Source organism: Elephas maximus, chromosome 25 (genome assembly GCF_024166365.1).
Source record: "Elephas maximus indicus isolate mEleMax1 chromosome 25, mEleMax1 primary haplotype, whole genome shotgun sequence".
NCBI lineage: Eukaryota > Metazoa > Chordata > Mammalia > Proboscidea > Elephantidae > Elephas > Elephas maximus.
The window spans coordinates 39,751,267-39,778,719 of record NC_064843.1 but is presented as its reverse complement, the minus strand read 5'-3'; the positions used below and the strand labels follow the sequence as shown (position 1 = coordinate 39,778,719).

The window sequence follows — 27,453 nt, the reverse complement described above, 5'->3', positions numbered from 1 at the left end:
GGAGTATAGTTTTTCAAAGCACTCTGTTATCATCCTTTTTATGTCAGTTGGGTCCTTTGTAATGCCCCCATTTCACTTCTTATTTGGGTTATTTGTGTCCTCTCCTGTTTTTCTTTTGTCAGTGTGACCAGTGGTTTGTCGATTCTGTTAATCCTTTCAAAGAATCAGCTTTTGGTTTCATTGATTTTTTCTGTTGTTTTTCTATTCTCTATGTCACTTCTTTCTGTTCTGATCTTTATTATTTCTTTTCTTCTGGTGGCTGTGGGCTTCTTTGGCTGTTCTCTATTTGTTCAAGTTGTGTAGCTACTGTTTTGATTTTGTCTCTTTCTCCTTGATGTGTGTCTCTACTGCTATAAATAGACCTCTGAGGACTGCCTTTGCTGTGTCCCAAAGGTTTCGATATGATGTTTTCATTCTTATTTGATTCCAGGAATTTTTTTATTCCATCTTTGATTTCATTTATTACCCAGTGGTTTTTAAGCAGGGTGATATTCAGTTTTCATTTAATTGATATTTTTTTCCTTGCTTTTCTTGTTAATTTCTAATGTGATGGCGTTGTGGTCAGAGGAGATGCTTTGTATTATCTCGATGTTTTGGATTTTGTTGAGGGTTGCTTTGTAGCCAAAGATGTAGTCTATTCTGGAGAATGTTTCCTGTGCATTGGAAAAGAATGTGTACTTTGCAGCTGTTGGGTGGCGTGATCTACATATGTCTATGAGGTCAAGTTGGCTGATTGTGGCCTTTAGACCTTCTGTATCTTTGTTGAGTTTCTGTTTAGATGTTCTGTCCTTTCCTGCCAGTGGAGTTGAAGTCTCCTACTATTATTGTGGGACTGTCAATTTCTCTTTTCAGTGCTATTAGAGTTTCTTCTATGTACTTTGGAGCCTTGTTATTGGGTGCATAGATATTTATTATGGTTATGCCTTCATGATGGATTATCCCTTTAATCATTATATAATGACCTTCTTTGTCTTTTATGGTGGATTTTGTTTTAAAGTCTATTTTATCTGAGATTATTATTGCCACTCCAGTTCTTTTTTGGTAGCTGTTTGCTTGATATATTTTTTTCCATCCTTCGATTTTTAATACTTCACATCTTTGTTTCTAAGATTTGTCTCCTGTAGATGGCATGTTGTTGGGTCCTGTTTTTTAATCCATTCCACCACTCTCTGTCTCTTTATGGGTGCATTTAGACCATTTATGTTCAGTGTAATTATTGATGTGAGTTTATTACTGTCATTTTGTAGTGTGCTTTTCGTGGTACTGACATTTTCTTCATTCCTCTTACTCTTCTGTGCTGAATTCCTTTTGTTTGTGATTTTTTTCTCATTTCTTTTGCTTTTGTAGATTTTTCATTTACTGAGACTTTATGTTTTTCTTCTTTATTTTGAAGAATAGGTTTGTCAACTTTCTTTGTGGTTACCTTGAAATTTACCCTTACCTTCCTAAGTTTGAATCCGTCTTTTATTAGTATCTCCTTGCCTTCCTCTCCATTAGAAAGTTCTATACCTACTCCATTCATTCCCTGTTTTATTGTTCTGATGCTGTTGTCATTTACAGATTAACCCTCTCTGGTTCCCTGTTGTAAATCTTTTAGTTTTGATTAATCCTTGAGAGTTCATTTCCTAGGCTGGTATCCGGCTGGTGTGGTCTCGTGCCCTAGATTCAGGCTGTTGTCTGATGTTGTTTGTTTTCAGACCAAAGGACTTCCTTTAATAATTCTTGTAAGTTTGGTTTGGTTTTTACATGTTCCCTTAATTTCCGTTTATCTGGAAATGTCCTAATTTCACCATCATATTTGAACAGAGAGTTTTGCAGGATCTATTTTTCTTGGTTGGCAATTTTTTTCTTTCAAGATTTTATATATGTCATCCCATTGCCTTCTTGTCTGCATGATTTCTGACAAGTGATTACAGCTTAGTCTTATTGTTTCCCCTCTGTATGTGACTTTCCCCTTTTCTCGAGCTGCTCTCAGAATTCTTTTGTCTTTGGTTTTAGCAACTGTGATTATGATGTGCCTTGATGATTTTCTTTAGGGGTCTAACCTACCTGGGGTTTGGTGAGCTTCTTGGATGGTCAGCTTTTCATCTTTCATGATAGTAAGGAATTTTTCTATCAGCAATTCTTCAATGATCCTCTCTGTTCTCCATTTTCTCTCCCCGTTCTGGAACTCTGATCAGTTCCAAATTTTTGCTTTTGATTGTATCCCGCATCATTCTAAGGGTTCCTTCATTTTTCTTTGTTCTTTTTTCTGCGTTTTCCTCAAACAAAGTGGTATCCAAGTATTTGGCTTCCATTTTGCTGATTCTGTCTTCCATTGTTTCAAACCTGCTCTTCAGACCTTCTATGACACTGTCCATTTCTGAGATCTTGTCATTTATCCTTTGGATTTCTAATTGCTGTTTTGTATGATTTTTAGTTGTGAACTTATTTTGACATTTTGTTCCTATATTATTATCCTGAATTCTTCCTTTTTTTTTTTTGTCTGCCCTCTCCATGATTTTGTCTATTTTTTCCCTCATCTTTGTCTTTTTCCTTCAGCTCTTGGATAGCTCTGAATATTAGAGATTTGAATTCCTTATCGAGTAGGTCCAGTGCCTTTTCTTCTACTGGAAAGTCATCTGGTGTTTTATTTTGGAACACTACTGGAGCCATGCTATCCTGCTTTATATAGATAGATAGATAGATAGATAGATAGATAGATAGATAGATAGATAGATAGATAGATAGATAGATAGATAGATAGATAGATAGATAGATAGATATAGATATGTATCTATATATATAGATACATACAGAGATACAGATATATATAGATATTGATATTGGTATTGTCTGCTGTCTTTGGAACATTCAGTAGTTATTTTCTTCATTTATTGATTGTAGGTTGGTTTTCTTCATCCTTTTCTGTTTTATTCGGTTATGTTTGAGCAGGTGGGCTGTGCTTTCTTTGTTGTTTGCTCATCTCTGGGCATGATGCTTCTCACCACTGTGTCCAATGGGCAGGCCCAGTTGCTCAGTTATGGTGAAGCAGGGCAGGCCCAGCTGAAGGGTAAGGGCTGGGATGAGTTGTTTGTGGCACAATCTGGGGCTGACAGGGCACGGCCAGGGGTCAGTGTGGTGCAGTTTTCAGTAGACCATGATTGTGCTGCTCAGAGGTGCAATGTTTAGCACATGGTGTATATAGGTAGGAAGGAGGCCATTGTGATGTGTGTAGCTAAGTGGGTATAGGAAAGAAGGCAAACAAGGTAGAGAAAGAGGAGCCAAAAGGAAAAAAAAAAAAAAAACTGCTGAGGGACCCTGCCATTGAAGTGGTGCATACCCTGGGAAGCTGTGTACCAGTGGCTTCCTAGCCAGGCAGTGAGGCACAGCCCATCAAGAAGAGACAGATAAGGCATACGCTGCTAGATGAGTAGGAGAAAGGAAATGAAGGAAGGGAAAGAGAGATAAGAAACTAGAAAAAAAAAAGGGGGGGGGAGAGAAAGGTATATGTCGCTAGGTGGTCAGGGGAAAGGAATGGAAGGAATGTAGAGAGAGACAATAAACTGAAAGAAAACAAACAAACAAAAAAAGATGCCAGGTGTTTGGAGAAAGGAAAGGAGGGGAGGTAGAGAGACAAGAAACCAATAAGAAAAAAAAAGAAGAATAAGAAAGAAAAATGCCCCAATGGAGCCCACTTAAAGCAGGTCCCCAGTTGAGTGGCACTGCACAGCCTCTCCAGAAGGAGCAGAGATGGCACATGTCACCAGGTGTTCAGGAGAAGGGTAAAGAAGGGAGGCAGAGAGAGACAAGAAACTGAGAAAAAAAAAGACAGAAAAAAAAAAAAAAACCCCAAGAGAGCACACCAGAAGTTGGTCCCCAGCTGAGTGGCACTGTACAGTCCATCAAGAAGGAGCAGAGATGGCACACAGCACCAGGTGCTCAGAAGAAGAGTAAGGAAGGAAGGTAGAGAGAGAGAAGAAACCAAGAAAAAAAAGAAGAAAGTAAAGAAAAAAATGCCCCAAGTGAGCCTACCAGAAGTGGGTCCCCAGCTGAGTGGTGCTGCACAGCCCATCAAGAAAGAGCAGAGATGGCATATGGTGCCAGGTGTACAGGAAAAGGGTAAGGAAGAAAGGTAGAAGGAGACAAGAAATTGAGAAAAGAAAAGAAGAGAAAAAGAAAAAAGATGCTCTGAGGGAGCTCACTGGTGTGTTGGCACAGGCTGGGGAAGTGGCTCCCCAGCCTCATGGCACTGCACAGCCTGTCCGGGATGAGCAGAGTTGACACACAGTGCCAGGCATTCAGGAGAAAAGAAAGGAAGGATGGTAGAGAGAGACAAGAAATCGAGATAAGAAAAAAAAAAATCTCCAAGGGAGTCTACTGGCTTGGAGGCTTGCATCAGGAAAGTGGCTCCCAAGCCACTAGGCACTGCACAGCAGAGATGGCACACAGTCCCAGGTATTCAGGAGACAGGAAAATAAGGCAAGTAGAGAGAGACTAAAAACTGAGAAATAAAGAAAAACAAAAAGGAAAAAAGAAATAATAATAAAAATAAACAAATAAAAAGAAATGCACCTAGGGATCCCACCGGTGTGGTGGCGCGGACCGGCAAAGTGGTTCCCCAGCTGAGGGGTGCTTCACAGCCTGTCAACTAGAGGCTGAGATGGCACACAGAGCCAGGTGTTTGAGAGAAAGGAAGGGAAGGAGGCAAGAGAGAGAGCAGAAACCAAAAGAAGCCAAAAAAAGAAACGACAGCAAAAAAAAAAAAAAAAAAAAATGGCTCTGAAGGAGCCGGCCAGTGTGGGCTGGGTGAATCCAAGCCACATGGAGCCAGCACCTTCCCTGCTGACTGACGGTGGCCCACCAGGAAGGGGCGGAGGTCAAGCAGGTGGAAGAAGGGTGTGGATGGGAAAGTGTGTATTGCTGGTTATTGGGTGCTCTGTTTCCTGCTCAGAGCTCCTTGAAGCTGTCTTCTCATTGTCTGCTGATCTCAGTGGCAGAGGAGTCCAAGATGGCGAATTCATGCTGAGTTAACTGATAGGGGACCTCCACGCCATCTCTCTCCTGGCTTTCCGTTCTTTCAGTTTCTTAATCCATTTGGTGCTTGGTTGAGTTCTTTCTCTCTTCATTTGATGCTTAGGGTTCCAGGATAGATGTTTGTCTCTGTTTTTCTTAGTTTTTCAACTCTTTGTTGTGGAGGGACAGCATGGTGCTTCTTCCTGTAGCACCATGATTGCTCCACCTCCAGAACAACTCTATTTTAAGCAAGGATTTAGTCAATTAATGTGGAGATAATTCTTGAAGCCATCCCTGGTCTGTAGTGAGTACTCAATACCTGTTAGCCTGTATTGTAATCAGCTTCATTATTTGATTCTATCTTAATTCTCTTTTTTATAAAATTGAGATTACCCATTGTAAGGCACCTAGGTCCCTGGCTGGCACAAACGAACCATTCTTGGCTACTAACCAAAGGGTCGTCAGTTTGAATCTGCCCCTCAGAGCAACAGAAGAAAGACCTTGTGATCTATTTCCATAAGATTACAGCCACTGAAAACCCTATGGAGCAGCTATGTTCTGAAACACAAGGGGTGGCCATGAGTCAGAAATGACTGGGTGACAATGAGGTTTTTTTGTTTGTTTGTTTTTGGTGTTTTATTGCGCCTAGCAAAGCTCTTTGTACACAGTAGGTGCTCAAAAACAAAAACTGTTAAGTGGGTAGATGAATGACTTTCAGCTTGAGGTTTTCCCCATAGTTTTTATGCTGTTGGGGGATGGACAAGTGGAGTGAAAACCAAGCTAATGTGATTTAATTGTCTGTTACTGAGTCTTGGCACCATGGACACCGCCTGCCTCTAGGTGTCTCTGTACAGGTGAATTTCCAGGCCTGGGAAACTGGAGAGGGCCTGAGAGAGACAGCCATCCTCTCATCCAGGAAAGAATATCGAGGCCCAGAGAGAGGGAGGGACAGGCCATGCTCACCCAGCAGAGCCATGGCAGGCCTGGGTGGGATGCCAAGCTGCCTGTGGTCCAGGCCAAGGCTTTTTACACTGGGCTGTGCTGACTCCCACTGTTCAAGCCAGACAGGATCCCAAATTCTATAATAGGAGTTATCATTTCCAGCCACCTAATGGGCTCAGAACTTGGCGCGTACGATCGTACTGGTGCTTATAGACACTATTGGGGGTGTGCACCATTACCATCAGGCCCATTTGACCTATGTGGAAACCGAGGATCAAGGCCACACGGTTAATCTGGAATGGTGACCCAGATCAGTCTGACCACAGAGCCCATGTTGTCAACTACTGGACCATTCCTTAGATATCACTTCACTGTGTTTGACAGATAAGGAAACTGAGGAACAGAGGTGCTGACATCCTGCCCTCTTGGTGCGTCTCTCATATTTCTGTTAATGAGTATACCCTCCTGGGACGTGGGGTGGCAGGCATTCCCAACATGTGTTTCTGTCCTCATACTGGAGAAGGAAGCACCAATTTTCACAGTTGAAGCTGCTTTCCTGTTCACTTCAGGCCATCCTGGGTGGGTCTTCTGACTGAGCCCTCCGTAAGATGGATTTTCCCTGCCAGGTGTCTCACCAGGCTCTCGGTTCAGGGAGATGCAAAACAGCTGAGGTGGGAGCTAGCAATGCTACAGAATTGGTTTTCTGTGTCTGTGAGATTTCCTGGCACATCCATTTGGGAGGCAGGGTGCTATGCTGCCCATTGTTGCCAGGAGCCAGAGGAAATCAGTGTGCGGTCAGAAGGGAGACTGGAATCAGAGAGTGAGCGACGGGACTCCAGCCAGGAGGATGGCTGGGGTAGTGGGTGGGCGGGGATGTCAGGACGGCTCTGTTGCCCCTGATCTTCTAGCCACCATGTCCAGAAATGGAAGCCCAGATGGAAGGAAATACTAGTGCATGTGGAGCACCCACTGTGTGCCAGGCCCGGGCTGAGCCTTGAGCACCTATTAGCTCTTCCTTGTCTTTTTATTTTGGAAAATTTCAAACATGTGCAAAGTTAGAAGAAATGGCATGACAACCACAGCTATCACCCTCTGCCATCCTTGTTCCACCTGCCCCTCGCTTTGCTGGGACATTCTAAAGTGAATGCTAGACATTATGGATCGTTCCACCGGTTGATACTCCAGTGTGCATCTCTGGGTGTGCATCGTAATCTGATCCTCACAGTGAGCCAAGAAGCATGGAGTCCTTCACCTGATTTTACAGATAAGGAAACTGAGGCTCCTCAAAGCCAAGTTGGGCTCCTCCTAAAGCCACACAGCTGGTGAGGGTTCAAGCCTGGCTCCCAGCCTCTGTTTGCTCCTAACCACTGTGCTGTCCTTGTCATGGTCACTTCAGTTATAATCATTCGTTCAAAAAATATTTCTGAGCATTTGCTATGTGCAAATACTGGGTCTCAGTGCTGGGGATACAGCCATGAACAAGACAGACAAAAGCACCTGCCCTCAAGAAGGTGACATTTTAATAGAGAAGAAAAAAATGAACCCAAGTGAACAAATCGTGTCAGGTGGAGAGATAGGTTCTAAGAAGGACACCCAATCAGGATGAGGGAATAGAGAGTGGGGAGGATGGGGCAGTCAAGGGCCTCTCTAAGGAGCAGAGGCCTGAATAAAACTGAGGGAACACACCCAGGGGTTTAAGGGGAAGAGCACTCTAGGTAGAAGGCCCTGAAGCCAGAATGATCTTGAAATGTTCTGGGAATATTGAGGCCAGTGTGGCTGGAAGGGAGGGCGCTGAGGATGGGGTGGGTTAGGAGAGGTATCAGGCCCAGATCAAGTAGGATCTCCTTCACTGAGCACTATAGCATTAACCATGCCAGCCCATGAGCTGGATCATTAGTCTGTGCATTATTTCAGTGAATTCCCATCACAGCTCTGTGAGATGGGAATGATTATTATACCCATTAGCCAGATGATGAAACTGAGGCTCAGAGAGGTGAAGTGACTTATCCAAGGTCTCATAACTTATAAGTGCACAGCTAGGATTTGAACCCAGACCTCTGAAGCCTGTATCATCCTCATCACTGGCTCTCCTGTTCCAACCTTGTCCCCTTCAGTCTCTTCACCCCATAGCAGTTGTAGTGAATCACATCATCTCAGGTCCTGCTCAGAACCTTCCAGTGGCTTTCTCTACACTTAGTAAAACCAAACTCCTTACCATGGCCTGTGGAGTATGGTGTTATCTGGGCACCATCTATCTTGCCAACCTATTCTCATACCACGTTCGCCTTCTTCCATGGGCTTCAGCCACGATGGCCTTCTGTGTGGCCTTCATATGTAGCTTCTTTTCTACCTCAGGGCCTTTGCACTTGCTGTTATCTCATCCTGGAACACCTTCCCTGGCCTGGTTTGCTTCCTTCAGGTTTCAGCGATGTCCTTCCCTGACCACCCCATTCTGAAGGAGGTTCCCCTTGTTATTTTCTATCACCATGTCAAATTTGTTTGCTTCCCAGCTCTCGTAGCCATTTGCATGTTTGTTTCATTATTTCAGCCCTGTCTCCCCACTAGGATATAAGCTCCGTGACGGTAGGTGCTGTATCTGGATTATTCAGTGCTGCGCCTCCCAGAACCTTAGTGCAGTGCCTGGCACACGGTAGGTGGGTTAATGCATATTGGTTGAATGGAGGAACAAGGCACATACTAGGCTCAGCATCATGAGGTCACCTAGACAGTAACTTGGTCCAAAAGCAGAGCCTGTGTCTTAACCTATATACCACCCTGCCACTGTGGCCAGATTGGTGACCACCACAAATCTCTGTCCGTTGTTCTGCTATGTTGTTGTTGTTGGTAGGTGCTGTTCAGTTGGCTCTGACTCATAGAGACCCTATGTACAACAGAACAAAACACTTCTGGTTCCGTGCCATTTGCGCAATCGTTGTTGTGCTTGAGCCCCTTGTTGCAGCCACTGTGTCAGTACATCTTGTTGAGGATCTTCCTTTTTTTCTCTGACCCTCTACTTTACCAAGCATGATGTACTTCTCCAAGGACTGATCCCTCCTAATAATATGTCCAAAGTATGTGAGACAATGTCTCACCATCCTTGTTTCTAAGGAGCATTCCGGCTGTACTTCTTCAAAGATGGATTTGTTTGTTCTTTTGCCAGTCCATGGTACATTCAATATTCTTCACCAGCACCATAATTCAAAGGCATTAATTCTTCTTTGGTCTTGCTTAATCATTGCCCAACTTTCCCATGCATATGAGGCCATTGAAAACTTCATGGCTTGGGTGAGGCACACCTTAGTCTTTAAAGTGACTTCTATGTGTGATCTCTTTGTCTTTACAGAACAAAGCAGACAGGTGGGGTATTGTACCTATCTTGTAGGTAAGGAATCAGACACTTAAAACTGATAGACAAGCTTATTCACACAGGAATAAGAGGTCCAGCCAGGTTTCAAATCAGGTCTGATGACTCCAAAGGCCAAACTTTTCATTTTGACATTGTCTCTGCCCTAAATGGATCTAATCCTCTAAGAGATTCGAGATGAGGTCATAGTAACTATTTCACAGAAGGGAAGATTAAGGCTCCGAAGCAGTATAAAGACCCACCCAAACTAAGGCAGTTTGTAGAGCTCAATCTCCTGAGATTCACCTCTGACCCTGTCAGTCACCTGAGCAATTGCCCAGGGTCTCATGGCTGGAAGCCACTGGGCCAGGACTCCAATGCAAATTCTCTTCCTTCAAATCTCGTATCTTTTCCACTGCTCCACAACCTGGATGAAGCCCAAACCACTGTGTATGGCTCCCTGCTCGGGGCGGGCTTCCTGTGCCCGGCTACAAAAAAACTAAGCTCCTTTCCAAGCCACACACACACATGCTGCCCAAAACCTCTGAGCCTTGGCCCAGACTGTTCCTGCTGATGAGAACAGCATGCCCCATTCTTCCTGGTAAATCCAGATTTGAACTCTAGAGCCCAGATCAGACAGGCTTTTCCAAATAGGAATCAGGGCTCCACTAAGGATGGGTTCACAACCTCATCTGCCAGGTCATTAACCACTGTGTGCCTCAGTTTCCCCATTTGTCATGCAGTCTCCCGGGCTAGGCCTGTGGTGAGGATTACATGAGATGGTACATGGGATGTGCTGAGCACAAGCCCAGTTCACGGTTTGCACTCAGTCAGCAGGAGCTGTTGCTTATAAACACCTGTGACAACAGACAGGATCCCGCAGGATGAATAACAGCCTGTGTTTCCTACAGGAGTGACAGGTGAGCAGGAGCTGCAGGTGACTCAGCGTGAGACGTCGGTGTCGGTCGCGGCTGGAGAGGCGGTCACTCTGTCCTGTGTAGTCTCCTCTCCACAACCCGTGGGTCCCACCCAGTGGTTCAAGGGGAATGGATCAGATCGGCAGTTAGTCTACAGTTTCAAAGGAGGCGTAGACCGCGTACGCCTCTTCCCCCGAGTAACAAATGTTACAGACCCAACAATAAGAGGCAACACGGACTATTCCATCCGCATCAGGAACATCACCCCAGCAGACGCCGGCACCTACTTCTGTGTCAAGTTCAGGAAAGGGAGCCCTGAGGACATTGAGTTGAAGTCTGGTCCTGGGACACAGGTGACTGTGAGTGGTAAGTAGTGTGGGCCTCCTCCCCCTGGTGTGTGATGACAACTCAGTAATAAAACCCTCGGCGCTTTGAGCAACAACTAAGTATCAGGTGTGATGGTGGGTGTTTATACTCACGGTCACCTTTCACCCCCTTTTACAGATCAGGTAGCTGAGGCCTACAGGACTTGCTATTTGCGCAAGGGCCTACAGCTGATAAAACGTGGAGAAAAGTCTAGAAACCTAGTCAGCCTGGCTCCAAACTCTTGCCTTTCCCAATCAGGTCCCCATAGATGAGGGGACTGACAGTTTGGGCAACTCGCCCAGTCACAAGGACGAACCTTACTTCCTGCCCCCAGATTCTTCCCCTGCATCGTGGTTGTGTCTTCTCTTATTTGACAAACACTTGCTGAGGACCTACTGTGTGCCAGGCTCTGGTCTCGCTGGAAACAGCAAGGAACAAGGCGGGCAAAAGTTCTCCTCCTAGGAAGCTTCTGTTCTCTTCCCCTCCAAGGAGGAGAGGGTCAGTCCAGGGCAGAGAGGGGATGTGAGTTTCTTTATTTAGTCTTCAGAAACATCACACTGAGCAGAAAGTCCTAAGAGGCAGAGATTCACTGTTTGATCTGAGAGCCCTGGTTGGGGAGAGGCTGAGAGGGTTGGCTTGGCTGAGGGCTCTGTGAGGAAAACCCCATGATTCAGGACCAACACCCCCACTGAGCAGAGAGGCTCCGAGCCAGGCTCAGTCATCTCAGAATGTCCCTCACCCCAGGGATGAGGCTCCCCATGTGGGTGACTTAGGAGTTACCCAGCTGAGGCAGCAAAGAAGATGCTCCTTTTGGGTTTTCTGCCGGAGGCCCAGGATCTTCTTCCCAACTCCTGGATCCTGGACATCAGCCCAGAAGGACCCTTAGACACCATCTAGCCCAGCTCCCACTCACAGATGGAGCACCTGAGGCTGGGAGACAAAGCCCTGACTGTGGGCACAGGGTAAGTTAGAGGTGGGATCTGAAACCAGAATCCAGACCTGGTTCCAGGCCAGGCTTCTTACTACTCCAGCATTAGACACTCTGTCCACAGAAGAGCCTGGCACACAGTATGTGCTGAATAAAATCTCATTAAACCCAACCACTGAGCAGGAGCCAGCATTGCTCCTTTTCATCAATTTCCCAAAGGTCAAGAATGCCCCTCGCACTCAGACCCTGAGGACCATAGGTGACTGGAAAACCTCTGTCAATCTTAACCCAGATCATTCTGTGTCAGCCGTTTCAGTACATGTAGAGCTTCTCCATTGTTTTTAACAACTGCACAATGCCCCATTTTATGGACATGTCTTTATTTTATAGTCTCCTGAGGATGGATATGTAGGCTGTCCCCAGTCTCGCTTGAGCTGTTAACACGGTGCTGCCATGGGTGACCTGCACCTGCATTGTCCTCCTCAAGCTGGGTGTCCACTGGGGGTGGTGCTGCTGGGTCAGAGAATGTGGGTAGTTCAGTTTACGTGGATAGTGGGTAGTTTAGTTTACATGAATAGGGCCAGATTCTCTCCCAGACACAGCAACTGAGTTTTCCCACAACACTGGTCATAGTTAGGGAAGGCAGCTTCATCCTGATTTACAGACATTACAGGTGGGGACACTGAAGTTCCTAGATGGTGAGTTCCTCTCTCTCGTGGAAGCACTCACACTAGCAACTGGCTCAACCTTGACTCAGCACTAACTCCTAGTGAGTGCCCCTCCCTCTCTGCCACGCTGTCTTCCCAAGCGATGGGCAGGATAAGACACGGGGCAGGGGGTCGGGGGACTCCACCTAGTCCCCATGATGGCCTTTACACTTAAACCAGAGCTGTAAGAAAGCAGCCTTTCAATGCCCTTTTACAGGTGAGGACGTGAGGCTCGGAGAGGGGACCTGTCTGTGGCCAGTAGGGAAGCTGAGATTTGAACCCCAAGTAGCCTGACTCCATAGCCCCTGCCCTCTGCAACACCCCACTGTGCTTGTCAAAGTGCGGAGAATGCTCCAGCCCTCTCTTTTTAAAATCTTCTGTCACCCTGTTTTGCAGTAATAAGCACAAAAGTAAAAAAAAAAAAGTCCCATAGGAGGAAGAGGGGCTTGGTTTGCAACCCACATCCTACAGATACTGCAGACAACTTAGGATATGTTGAACTTGTTCCTAAAGAGGCATCTCAGCAACCTTAAAAGGAATGAGGCATCTTTTCCTCCATTGCTGGGATGTTACTCCTCAGAGCAGCCTGGGAGCCAGCTCTGTAAAAGGCAGTGCTGATGGAATGGAGAGGGGCCCAGGGCAACCCCACAGAGAACGAGCACCTACTGCACAGCTCTGAAGACCAAGGAGGCTAAGAGGAAGGCAGTCCCTGGAGGGTGCTTGGGGTTCCTGGTAAGCAGATGTTTACATTCTAGATGCAGGTTGTCAGGAGCCCAGTGTTTTCTGTTTGTTGCTGCAGAGTAACCAGCCTGGGCACTAAAGAGAGCGAGCTCTCACTGTAATTGCTGAAGCCAAGGATCACAAAGAGAAAAGGAAGGGTAGTGGTCAGTGTCAGGGCTCCTGAAGGCAGGCATTTGCTCTGCTGACGGCATGTGAAAGCTTAGGGGGGACCAGGAAATTCCCTCTTGGACACAGTCACTTTATCCCTCGAATCTTCAGATTTCTCATCTGCAAAATGGTGATAATCATAGACTAACCCAACCCAGTGCCCTCGAGTCGATTCCGACGCATAGCAACCCTATAGGATGGAGTAGAACTGCCCCATAGAGTTTCCAAGGAGTGCCTGGCGGATTCGAACTGCCGACCCTTTGGTTAGCAGCCATAGCACTTAACTGCTACGCCACCAGGGTTTCCAAATCATAGACTACATTTAGGAAAGTGAAAAAATTTAGGTCCTTTTTGTAAAACACCTAGCACACAGTAAGCACTTGGAAAATCCAGATGTTATTTCAAGCTATGCCACTGGTATTCACATACCAGCAGGGTCACCCATGGAGGACAGGTTTCAGCTGAGCTTCCAGACTAAGACAGACTAGGAAGAAGGACCCAGCAGTCTACTTCCGAAAAGCATTAGCCAGCGAAAACCTTATGAATAGCAGCAGAACATTGTCTGATATAGTGCTGGAAGATGAGCCTCCCAGCTGGAAGGCACTTAAAAGATGACTGGGGAAGAGCTGCCTCCTCCAAGTAGAGTAGACCTTAATGACATGGATGGAGGAAAGCTTTCAGGGCCTTCATTTGCTGATGTGGTACGACTCAAAATTAGAAGAAACAGCTCCAAACATCCATTTAATTGGAACCTGGAATGTACAAAGTATGAATCTAGGAAAATTGGAAATCATCAGAAATGAAAATGGAACACATAAACATCGATATCCTAGGCATTAGTGAGCTGAAATGGACTGGTATTGGCCATTTTGAATCAGACGATCATGTAGTCTACTCTGCTGGGAATGACAACTCGAAGAGGAATGGTGTTGCATTCATCGTCTAAAAGAACGTTTCAAGATCTATCCTGAAGTACAATGCTGTCAGTGATAGGATAATATCCATACGCCTACAAGGAAGACCAGTTAACATGAATATTATTCAAATTTACGCACCAACCACTAGGGCCAAAGATGAAGAAATAGAAGATTTTATCAGCTGCTGCAGTCTGAAATTGATCGAACATGCAATCAAGATGCACTGATAATTACTAGCGATTGGAATGCCAAAGTTGGAAACAAAGAAGAAGGATCCGTAGTTGGAAAATATTGCCTTGGTGATAGAAACAATGCTGGAGATCGAATGATAGAATTCTGCAAGACCAACAACTTCCTCATTCCAAATACCTTCTTTCACCAACATAAACAGTGACTATACACATGGACCTCACCAGATGGAACACACAGAAATCAAACTGACTACATCTGTGGAAAGAGGGGAAACCTTGGTGGCATAGCGATTAAGTGCTACGGCTCTTAGCTAAGAGGTTGGCAGTTCAAGTCTGCCAGGCGCTCCTTGGAAACTATATGGGGCAGTTCTACTCTGTCTTATAGCGTCGCTGTGAGTCAGAATCAACTTGACGGCAGTGGGTTTGGGTTTGGTTTTGGTTTTGGTGGAAAGAGACAATGGAAAAGCTGAATATCATCAGTCAGAACAAGGCCAGGGGCTGACTGTGGAACAGACCATCAATTGCTCATATGAAAGTTCAAGCTGAAATTGAAGAAAATCAGAGCAAGTCCACAAGAGCCAAAATAGGACCGTGAGTATATCCCACCTGAATTTAGAGACAATCTCAAGAATAAATTTGATGCATTGAACACTAGTGACCGAAAATCAGACGAGTTGTGGAATGACATCAAGGACATCATCCATGAAGAAAACAAGAGGTCACCAAAAAGACAGGAAAGAAAGAAAAGACCAAGGTGGTTGTCAGAGGAGACTCTGAAACTTGCTCTTGAGCATCGAGCAGCTAAAGCAAAAGGAAGAATTCAAGAAGTAAAAGAACTGAATAGAAGATTTCAAAGGGTCTCTCAAGAAGACAAAATAAGTATTATAATGACATGTGCAAAGAGCTGGAGATGGAGAACCAAAAGGGAAGAACACGCTCGGCGTTTCTCAAGCTGAAAGAACTGAAGAAAAAATTCAAGCCTCAAGTTGCAATAGTGAAGGATTCCATGGGGAAAATATTAAATGACTCAGGAAGCATCAAAAGAAGATGGAAGGAATACACAGAGTCATTATACCAAAAAGAATTAGTCGATATTCAACCATTTCAAGAGGTGGCATATGATCAGGAACTGATGGTACAGAAGGAAGAAGTCCAAGGTGCTCTGAAGGCATTGGCGAAAAACAAAGCTCCAGGAATTGATGGAATATCAATTGAGATGTTTCAACAAACAGGTGCAGCACTGGGGATGCTCACTCGTCTATGCCAAGAAATATGGAAGACAGCTTCCTGGCCAACTGATTGGAAGAGATCCATATTTATGCCTATTCCCAAGAAAGGTGATCCAACCGAATGTGGAAATCATAGAACAATATCATTAATATCACGCACAAGCAAAATTTTGCTGAAGATCATTCAAAAATGGCTGCAGCAGTATATCAACAAGGAACTGCCAGAATTTAGGCCGGTTTCAGAAGAGGACGTGGAACCAGGGATATCATTGCTGATGTCAGATGGATCCTGGCTGAAAGCATAGAATACCAGAAGGATGTTTACCTGTGTTTTATTGACTATGCAAAGGCATTTGACTGTGTGCATCATAACAAACTATGGATAACACTGAAGAATGGGAATTCCAGAGGACTTAATTGTGCTCATGAGGAACCTTTACATAGATCAAGAGGCAGTTGTTCACACAGAACAAGGGGATACTGATTGGTTTAAAGTCAGGAAAGGTGTGCGTCAGGGTTGTATTCTTTCACCATACCTATTTACTCTGTATGCTAAACAAATAATACGAGAAACTGGACTATATGAAGAAGAACAGGGCATCAAGATTGGAGGAAGACTCATTAATAACCTGTGTTATCCAGATGACACAACCTTGCTTGCTGAAAGTGAAGAGGACTTGAAGCACTTATTAATGAAGATCAAAGACCACAGCCCTCAGTATGGATTACACCTCAACATAAAGGAAACAAAAATCCTCACAACTGGACCAATGAGCAACATCATGATAAATGGAGAAAAGACTGCAGTTGTCAAGGATTTCATTTTACTTGGATCCACAATCAACAGCCATGGAAGCAGCAGTCAAGAAATCAAGACACATTGCATTGGGCAAATCTGCTGCACAAGACCTCTTCAAAGTATTGGAGAGCAAAGATTTCATCCTGAAGACTAAGGTGTGCCTGACCCAAGCCATGGTATTTTCAATCACATCATACGCATGTGAAAGCTGGACAATGAATAAGGAAGACCGAAGAAGAGTTGACGCCTTTGAATTGTAGTGTTGGCGAAGAATATTGAATATACCATGGACTACCAAAAGAATGAATAAATCTGTCTTAGAAGAAGTACAGCCAGAATGCTCCTTAGAAGCAAGGATGGCGAGACTGCGTCTTACGTACTTTGGACATGTTGTCAGGAGGGATAAGTCCCTGGAGAAGGACATCATGCTTGGCAGAGTACAGGGTCAGAGGAAAAGAGGAAGACCCTCAACGAGGTGGATTGACACAGTGGCTTCAACATTGAGCTCAAGCGTAACAACGATTGTATGGATGGCGCAGGACCTGGCAGTGTTTCGTTCTGTTGTGCATAGGGTCGCTATGAGTCAGAACCATGTCAAGGGCACCTAATAGCAACAATGGCTAATGATCGTGAGCATTTCCTCATGTATCTGTTAGCTACCTAAATGTCTTCTTTAGGGAAGTGCCTATTCATATCTTTTGCCCATTTTTTAATTGGGTTATTTGTCTTTTTGTAGTTGAGTTGTTGCAATATCATGTAGATTTTAGAAATCAGGTGCTGATCGGAAATGTCAGAGTTAAAGTAAATGGGATTTGATGGTGAAGGCTCACTAGCTTAATAGTTTCAATATTGGCTGCTCATTATATCACCTGGGGAACTTTTAAAAAATCCCTGAGACTCGGGCCCCCTCTAGAAATTCTGATATAATTGGTCTGGCATGGGCCTGGCATCTGTATTTTTAAATAATTGTAAGCGATTCTAATACACAGCCAGGGCTGAGAGCCCCTGAGCTACGTGTTTTCTGGGGTCTCAGAAGAAAAGTTGTATTTTTTCCCTGACCAGGGATGTTTCCCACTGAACTAGGGCTTCGGAACAGTTTTCGGGGTGTGGGTGCTTCAGAATAGCACGTGTCAGTGACAGCTCTTTGGGGGCCTGAGAAAACAGGCCCTAGGTGTATGGCATGGCATGGACACCCTACCCATGGACATGCCTCCAGGGCTGAGAAAGGGCTCTCACCCTCCCTTATCAATGAAAAGGGGAAGTCCAGGCAAAGCTGGGTTCAGATTCAGCTCATTGAGGGTGTACCTTCTCATATTTAAACATGTCTGTGTTTGAACAGGTGGGGGAATTTCAACAAATCCTCGCTGTTTGGCCACAGAACCCTCCCTCCCCCAGCACACCACATTGTCACTAACCAAGTCTGCTCCCTCCCCCTCTCAGAATGCTTCCAGCTTCCTTAAGGAGCTAATCTGGAGGGAAACACCTGTGATCTTGTTTGTGTTTTGCAAACCCATCAGCCAAACTTGCTTCCTGAGGGGATTATTTAAAAAAGGGAGAATTATAATTTGCTGGTTTCTACTGCATTTTCATTTGTTTTTTTTCCCCCTCCTGTGGCAGCTGCAGGGAGCAGGATTTGGGAGTCTTTTTGGTGTTTTTCTGTGCTTTTGTTTTGCTTTTTTACCGCATGAAGAGTACATAGGTAGTTTAAGAACTCGTAATGAGCAGATCTTACGATCTCAGTAATAGCTGTTATTTACTGAGCACCTACTACACGTCAGACTCTGCACTGTACATACACCATCCCTAATCTTACTAGGTTGGTGTTTTCATCCACTTTTTGCAGAAACAGACACTGAGGGTTAGAAAGATAAAGCACAGAGATGCTAACGTTAGTCAGCCCTTGTGGGGCAAGCTTCACAATTACCCACTGTGTATCCTTGGCTAGCACATGCTTCTCTGAGCCCCAACCAATAAATGGGGGTCACTGCCACCTAGTGCACAGAGCTGGAGGGAGGACGAAAGGGCTAAGGGGCTGGAGGGATCAGCCCAGCATCAGGACCCGGGAGCTCACAGTAAATGGTCACTGGTCACACCATGTTGTGTTTTTAGGGATATCCAGACACCTGGTGTTCTCGTGACTTGATTATTCAAGTGACACCCTCCTTTCTATGCCTCAAAATGTTCTATGGGTATTAGGTGGCAAGTCATATATTTACAAATGCAAATATTTGTACTACTTGCTGGTGCAGAAATTTGGGCAATAATTAACAATTTTGGAGACTCCAGAGACACTCCGTTAGGACCCACACACAGTTAGGGACTGACCTGGTTCTTCTGATTCTTTGATTCCTAGAAGTTTCCAGGCACCAGAAGTGCTTTTGGGCTTAGTATTCCTGCACATGCGCATGCATGTGTGCACGTGTGTGTGTGTGTGTGTGTCTGTGTGTGTCTTTTGCAAGTAATGGTTAAGAAATTACCATCTTTGGGCTTTCTCAGCACTCAGTGGTCTCCATTTTCCACCCAAAGCTGACCCAAAAGAAGACCCCAGGTTCAGAGAAACATTCCCCTGCTCCCTCCTTTCAATTTCCGGGCTTACACAGGTTAGGCCCTGCTGAAGTATTGGTGGAAAGAATAAAAAGTATGAAATAATAAATACCTGAAGGAGAGGGAGCTTCAGAGGTAAATAGAGCATGTGTTAAAGATAGGGTTGCATTTATTTCTGTGGTTTGTTCACAGCAGAAATGCTGGCATTGCCTCGTTTGAAATTCACCAGCCCTGGGAGGAGTATGCTGATGGTCCCACTTTACAGATGGGGAATCTGGGACATTTGGTGGCCACACCGCCAGTGGGCTGGTCAGCCTGGATTCTCTTTTCATGCCTGTCCCACTCTGCCACTTCTTCACCTGCATTTACTTCTATAAACGCTTTCCCTGAAGTGGGAACGCTTCTGGATGAGGCCAGCTAGGAATAGTTAATACAGAATGAAACGTGTGAGAAAATTTGTTCCAGTGCAACATTGGTGGGGAAATCACCCGGTGCAGGGAAAAGAGGGTGAGCTTTGGATTCAGGCCTAGAATTCCATGATGGCCCTGCCACTCACTGCCTGCCCTCAGTCAGGTCCCTTCACCTCTCTGAAACTTTGTTTCCTACTCTATGAGGTGAGGACAGTAACCCCTCCCTCCCAGCACTATTAGCAGGATTAGAAAATAATAAGCATGAAGATCTGAACAGTGTCACACACTTACCATTCATGATAATGATGCAGTGATGGTTATTGATTATAAATGCTCCTTTTTGTAGCCAAGCCCTCTCCCCCCTTGGTATGGGACCCTTAGCAAGGGCCACACTGGGCAGACAGTGAGATTCACCTGCGAGTCCCATGGATTCGCTCCCAGAGATGTCACCCTGAAGTTGTTAAAAAGTGGGAATGAGCTCCCAGCTCTCCAGATTAAGGCAGTCCCACACACCAACAGTGTTTTCTGCAAGGTTTCAGCAGGACCCAGGTGATGATGACCCGAGAGGATGTTCACCATCAGGTCATCTTTGAGGTGGCCCATGGTGCCTTGCAGGGCTTTCTTCGTGGGACAGCCAAGTTGTCTGAGACCATCCAAGGTAGATGACACACATACCCAGCCCAGACCCTCACCCAGCCCCAAGTCTGCTGCTCCCCTAGGTTTGCTCCAGGGCTTGAACCTCCTGGAATCAAATTCCTAATAGTCCTTCCCAATTACCGTAAACCTACAATGTCTTAGTCACACTGCTCAACAATTTCCCCTACTATTTTAATGGCAGCTTCTGGATGAACACCTTCTATGTGGCAAACACACTGTTAGTTATTTTCATTTATTTTACCAATAGCAATGGCAATTATTGAGCACTGACTATATACTAAGCCCCTATGTGCTTGGTGATTTTATTTATTTTGGTACAGTTATTACGTTCTGACTGCATGCAAGGCATTGTGCTTGTTGATTTCACTCTTTACTACCCTAATAGGAGTTATCAGTCCTTAAGCACCTACTGTGTGCCAGGCACTGTGCCTAGTGATTTCATTCATTATGCAAAGAGGATGTATATTGCTTGGGTACCTCCTGCATGTCTAGTATTGTCCTCAGTGATTCCCTTGCCATGATTGTGGGAGCTAACCACTATTGAGTCCCCTTCTGTGATCTGTCTGTTCCAAGAGGTGAGAGCTTCTATACTGTGCTATTTCAGTTCCTCCCACCTTAGAGGTTACCCAACTCCCCATTCAAGGGAACCAGGTGAACATCACCTGCCAGGTGAAGAGTTTCTACCCCAAGAGCCTAGAGCTGACCTGGTTGGAGAATGAAAACATGTCCCAAACAGATTCATCCTGGATCCCCACCGAGGACAAGGATGGGACCTATAACCTGAACAGCTGGATCCTGGTGAACTCATCTGCCCACAGGGAGGATGTGGTGCCCACCTGCCAGGTGGTGCATGACGGGCAGCCAGCAGTCACAAAAAAACAGACCCGAAGTTCACTGCCCCCGGAAGGACCAGGGCACAGAGTCAACCTCTGGTGAGGCCTCGATTCTACCCCACCTGGCTCATTTTTAAAGTGTATCTCAATTTTGTCTTTATTGTTTTAATGTTAATATAGTCACTCATGTTATTGCTGTTAGAAGCCATTAAGTCTGTTTTGACTCATAGCAACCACATGTGACAGAGTGGAATTGCCCCCCAGTGTTTTCTAGGCTGTAATCTTTACCGGAGCAGATCAATGGTTCTTCTCCTGCAGAACCTCTCAGTGGGTTCGCACCAGCGACCTTTTGGTTAACAGCCAAAGCTTAACCTATGCTCCACCAGGGCTCTTTCACTTATACTTATCATAGAGTAATCTAACCCAAAACCAAACCCTTTGAGTCAATTCTGATTCACAGTGACCCTACAGGAAAGAGTAGAACTGCTCCATAGTGTTTCCAAGGGTGTGAATCTTTACAGAAGCAAATTGCCACACCATTCTCCCATGGAGCAGCCAGTGGGTTGGAACCTCTGACCCTTCTGTTAGCAGCCGAGCGCTTAACCACTGCACCACCAGGGCTCCTTTCAGAGTAATCTAGACACTTGTAAATATAAATCAGATGTATAAAGCGAGCTTCCTTCCCCAAAATCTCACACCACAAGGTGATCCACCACTGTAAGAGTTTGGTATATATCTTTGTAGATATTTTTACATAAATATATATTAAAGAAGGAAAGACAAAGAGAAGGAGGGAAGGAGAGGATCATTCTGTTCATAGCGTTCTGCCCCTTGCTTTCCTCACCGAACAATCGCAACTGTCCCAGGTCCATGTGAGCCCACAGCCCTCCTCCTTGGTCCTTCTAACCTCTGTCTTTTCTCCCTCACAGCTTTGCAAGCCTATCTCGGGTCTCATTCAGACAGTGCACTGGACAGGAGGTGCGTTTAGGATGTTTGCAGCTTATACAGTTAATGCTACAAAGAGCGCCCTTGTACATATGGCTCTTATGTGTGACTATTCCTGTGGGAAGAATTCCCAAAGGGGCATTTCTGGTAAAAGTGTCCACCTATTTAAGACTGATGATAACACTGCCCCTTTGTCCCCTGAAAGGGTTGTATCAATTCAATCCCTTGGGAGAGTAAGAGGCCATCAGTGTATCCTTTTCTCACTCCATCCAACCTGTTATCAATGTGTTTCTTTTCTTTGAAATGGCTGCATCTAGCGGTGATTCAGTGCCCTGTGGAAAATTCATATTTAAATAGAAGAATATATTCATGAGCACTACTAAGAAAAGAATGAAAAATAACAGTGTGGAGGGGTTGCTTACTGTGATGGCTAATGGTATGTGTCAACTTGATTAGGTTATGATTCTCAGTGGTTTGGCAGACATTGTTATGACTGCTTTTCCATAATGTAATATAAAGTAATCACCTCCATGGTATGATCTGATGTGATCAGCCAATCTGTTGTAAGAGGAATTTCCTTGGAGGTGTGGATTACATCCAATACATATGTGCATTCTGGCAAAGCTCACTAGCTCGCTTTCTCTGGATCCAACATCTGTCTTGTCATCATCCAACTTTCAGTCCTTGGGACTTGAGCCAACAGCCTGCCATCTAACTTGCAAATTTTGGGATTCTCCAGCTCCCGCAGCCCCATGAGCCAGCAGCCTGCTGTCTGACATGCTCATGTTGCCGTCCTCAGGCTCTGCAACCACGTGAGTCAGGAGAAGCCTCAAGCCTGATGCCTGACCCATGGATTTTGGACTTTTCAGCCTCCACAGCTGCATAAGCCATTTCCTTGAATTAAATCTCTCTATATATCTGTTTCAGTGGTTTTGTTCCTCTGAAGAACCCAGCCTAGACATTTGGTTCTGAGAGTTGGTCTAGAGAACAAAATTGTAAGGATGAGTCTTCTAAATTGGTTCTCAAGTCTGGCTAGTTTTAAAGGCATTGATGACTTTTCTTCTGGTAGTAAGGAGGGCACTGCTAATCCATGGTACGAAGTGGCAATAGAATACACAAAATATCACCATCAACAGATTAAACATTTATGAGAGGCAAAGCTCTGAGTGATTATATATTTCATACTTTCCTACAGTTTTGCCAGAATTAGAAGTATAAGGAAGCTGGTTGATTGGTTCTGATCTTGCAAGACAAAGTGGTGAAAGAAAGGAATGAGATCAAGACTTCAGAGTCATAGTTCAAATGCCACATAAATGACCTGAATGTTGCTACCTGTGCCCTGAAAGATACCCTTATTTCTTGTAGTAACAGAGCTTATACTGCCGAAAACTAAACCAACTGTCTTATTACAATGACAACTAAATACCCAACCTAAAATAGTGTCTGAAGTTAAAATAAAGGCATTGACTGGGGAGAAATGGGATCCTGAAACTTGGGATGGGGACATATAGGTAGATAATCAGGAAGCTGGGGACACTGAACTCCTAAAAATTCCGTTGAATCACTCCTGCCAACAGAGCCAGCTCTCCAAATCCAATCTTAAGAGATCACTCCATCTCTGTCTGCTAAATTACCTTCCCGGTAAAACCATTATCTATTCCACTCCCATCTGATGAGATTAATAAAGCTGTTCCTGAAGAGTCTTTGTCTGAGATATTAACTGGGGCAGCTCCCAGGCCCTTACCTGGGGCATCACCTGAGGCTGGTGCCTTATAAGACATTGTTGAATGTCCCCAGGAGCCATCCCCACCACCCTTAACTAGACTTAAGGCCCAGCGAGCTCCAAGAGGTGAAATACAAAGTGTGACCAAGGAGGAGGTATGCTACACTTCAAAGTAATAGCTACACTTCTAAGTACACTTCATAAGAACTGCTTGATTTTTCTAATATATATACAAACAGAAACCTGGAGAATATGTGTGAGAATGGCTATTAAGGGTATGGGATAATGGCATAAGGAACATAAAGTTGGATCAGTCTGAGTTTATTGATATGGGCCCACTAAGCATAGATTCTTCAATCAATGTTTCAGCTCAAGAGGTTAGAAAAGGATCTAATAGTTTATTTGGTTGGTCCACTGAAGCATGGATTTAAGCAGTGGCCTGTGCTAAATGAAGTTGAAATGCCAGGCCTCTCTTGGTATACTATAGAAGAAAGTATCTAAAGAATTAGGAAAATTGGCATGTTAGAGTGGATTGATCAGATTGGATCTACAGACCCATCCCCCACCATGGAGTGCCCAGAGGACATATCTTTTACCACAACGGTGAGGACCAAATTTCAGAAGGTAGCCCCAGCATCCTTGAAGACTGCTGTGATTGCTATTTTATGTAAGTCAGACTTGATGGTGGGAATTGACCTGACTGAATCAAGACACCTACCTACAATGAATAGGAAGACCAAAGAATAATTAATGTCTTTGAATTATGGTGTTGTTGACAAATATTGAATATACCATGGAATGTCAGAAGAATGAACAAATCTGTTTTGAAAGAAGTACAGCCAGAATGCTCCTTAGATGTGAGGATGGCAAGACTTCTTCTGACATACTTTGTATGTGTTATCAAGAGGGACCTGCCCCTGAAGAAGGACAGCATGCTTGGTATAGTAGAGGGTTATCGAAAAAGAGGAATACCCTCAACAAGGTGGATTGACACAATGGCTGCAACAATGGGCTCAAGCATAACAACAATTGTAAGAATTGCACAGGAATATGCAGTGTTTCATTCTGTTTCACATAGGGTTCCTATGAGTCAGAACCTATTCAACTGCACCTACCAAATCAACAACTATAATGGGGCTGATTGGACCCCCTGGTGGTAGAAGCCTAGTGGAGGCACTTAACTGACAAAGACAAGATGGGTGTGGTTACCGTAATGGACAGCAGACTCAAAGCAGTAATCAGAATAGGCTGACTCAAATAACTTATGCCATTGGTTACTTAGTCATTGTATCCCTAGGAGTGAAAGAGATGGGAAATCTACTAAATATTTACTGGATATGTACAAGCGGAAGAATTCTAGGTCAAGTGAACGGCAATCTAAGTTGAACCACCAAACTAGAGAGTCACTGCCTCTTAGCCAATTCCTAGACTTGAACCAGTTTGCAGATCAAGGATGCCTTGAATGAAGGGGAGGCTAGGTCTCCTTGAGGAAGGACCCCATTTCCCTGCCAAAATGGATACTGTTGCTCTTTCTCCCAGCCTTTCCCAAAGGGATCTACAGCCTTTAAAGAGAGTGTCTGTTCAATGAGGAAAAGAAAACAATCAGATTTTGAGGGATTTTTGGATGCTGAATCTGAACTGACACTAATTCCAGGAGACTAAAAATGTCACCGTTGCCCACCAGTCAGATTGGGGAGGGGGGCATATGGAGGTCAGGTTATTAATGGGGAATTAGCTCAGGTCTGTCTCACAATGGGTCCAGTGGGTTACCAAATCCATCCTGTAGTGATTTCCCCAGTTCCAGAATGCATAACTGGAGTAGATATACTCAGCAACTGGCAGAATCCCCACCCCCATTTGATCACTAACATGTGGAATAAGGGTTATTATAGAAGGAAAGGCCACTTGGAAACCAGTAGAATTGCCCCTACCTAGGAAAATAGTAAACTAAAAGCACTACTGCATTCCTGGAAGGAATACAGAGAGTACCGCCACCATCAAGGACTTGAAGGATGCAGGGGTAGAGATTCCTACAACATCCCCATTCATCTTGTCTATTTGGCCTCTGCAAAACACAGATGGATTTTAACTAGGTGATGACACCAATTGCAGCTGCTGTTACAAATGTGGTTTCATTGCTTGAGAAAATTATTGTATTTTCTGGTACCTGGTATACACCTATTGATCTGGCTAATGCCTTTTTCCTGATTCTGGTTTCAAAAGATAACCAAAAACAGTTTGCCTTCAGCTGGCAAGGCCAGCAACATACCTTCATTGCCTTACTTCAAGGGTATATCAACTCACCAGCCCTATGTCACAACTGAGTCCACAAGAAGCTCTATTGCCTTTCCCTTCCACAAGACATCACACTGGTCCATTACATTAATGACATTATGCAGATTGACCCTAGTAAGGAAGAAGCATCAATGACTCTACACTTATTGGTATGATATTAGTGTGCTAGAGGGCAGGAAATTAACCTGACAAAAATTCAGGTGCCTTCCACATCAGTGAAATTTCTGGGGGTCCAGTGGTGTGGGGCATGTTGAGATATTCCTTCTAAAGTGAAGGATAAGCTATTGCATCTTGCCTCTCCTATAACTAAAAAGGAGGGACAACACCTTGTGGGCCTCTTTGGATTCTGGAGGTAACATATCCCTCATTTGAGTATGTTACTCCAGCCTATTTGTAAAGTGACTTGAAAAGATGCTAGTTTTGAGTGAGGCCCAGAACAAGAGAAGGCCCTGTAACAGATTCAGACTACTACGCAAGCTGCTCTGCCACTTGGCCCTTGTGATCTGGCTGATCCAATGGTTTCTGAAGCATCAGTGGCAGATAGAGGTGCTGTTTGGAGTCTTTAGCAAGCCCCTGTTAGTGAATCACAGCACAGATCCTTAGGATTTTGGAGCAAACCCCTGCCATTCTCTGCAGATAACTACTCTCCTTTTGAGAAACAGCTTTTAGCTTGTTACTGGGCATTAGTAGAGACTGAACGCCTAAACATGGGCCACCAAGTCACCATGCAGCCTGAGCTGGCTATCATGAACTAGGTGTTGTCTGACCCACAGAGTCATAAAGTTGGACATGTACAGCAGCACTCCATCGTTATGTTAAATGGAAATGGTTTATATGAGATCGGGCTTGAGCAGGGCCTGAAAGCACAAGTAAGTAACATGAGTAAGTGACCCAAATGCTTATGGTCTCCACTCTCGTTGCATTACCTTCCCTTTCCCAGTCTGCACCTATGGCCTCATGGAGAGTTCCTTATGATCAGTTGACTGAAGAAGAGAAAACTCATGCCTTGTTTACTGAGGGTTCTATGCGACATGCAGCCACCCCTTGAATTTGGAGCACTGTAGCCTCTTTCAAGGGCTCCCTGAAGAACAGTGGTGAAGTGAAATTCTCCCAATGGGCAGAACTTTGAGCAGTGCACCTGTTGTTCACTTTGCTTGGAAGGAAAAATCCCCAGATGTGCAATTATATACTAAGTCATGGGCTGTGGCCAATGGTTTGGCTGGATGGCCAGGGACTTCAAAGGAACATGACTGGAAAACTGGTGACAAGGAGGTATGGGGAAGAGGTATGTGGATAAACCATTCTGAATTGGTCAAAGGAGTGAAGATATTTAAGTCTCATGTGACTGCTCACCAAAGAGCTACCTTGGCAGGAGAAGATTTTAACATTCAAGTAGTGAGAATGACAAGTTCAGTGGAAACCAGTCATCCTCTTTCCCAAGTCACTTCTGTCATTGCCCAAATGGGCTCAAAAGCTAAGTGGCCATGGTAGCAAGGATGCAGATTATGCATGGTCTCAGCAACGTGGATTTCCACTCACTGAGGTCAACTTGGCTACAGCCGCTGCTGCGTGCCCAGTCTGTCAACAGCAGAGATCAACACCAAGTCCCCAATATGGCACTATTCCTCGAGGTGATCAGCCAGCAACCTGCTGGCAAGTTGACTACATTGGACCACTTCCATCATGGAAAGGACAGAGTTTTGTTCGTACTGGAATAGACACTCAACCTGGATATGGATTTGCCTTGCCTACATGCAAAACTACTATTCATGGACTTAGAGAATGCTCATTCACAGTCATAGTTACTCATACACCATTGCCTCA

At 44.8% G+C, this 27,453-nt stretch overlaps 1 protein-coding gene across 1 annotated transcript in view; it reads left to right on the top strand.

Annotated features, from left to right (window-relative positions):
* Positions 1–22,528, top strand: part of LOC126067445 (signal-regulatory protein beta-1-like) — a 28,321-nt gene extending 5,793 nt beyond the window's left edge. Inside the window, 6 exon segments of the mRNA XM_049869323.1 lie at positions 10,192–10,563; positions 19,709–19,834; positions 20,438–20,717; positions 20,719–20,765; positions 21,596–21,644; positions 22,351–22,528. Coding sequence (XP_049725280.1) covers positions 10,192–10,563; positions 19,709–19,834; positions 20,438–20,717; positions 20,719–20,765; positions 21,596–21,644; positions 22,351–22,387 — 911 coding nt within the window. The 3' untranslated portion in view covers positions 22,388–22,528.
* The last annotated feature ends 4,925 nt before the right edge of the window (positions 22,529–27,453 follow it).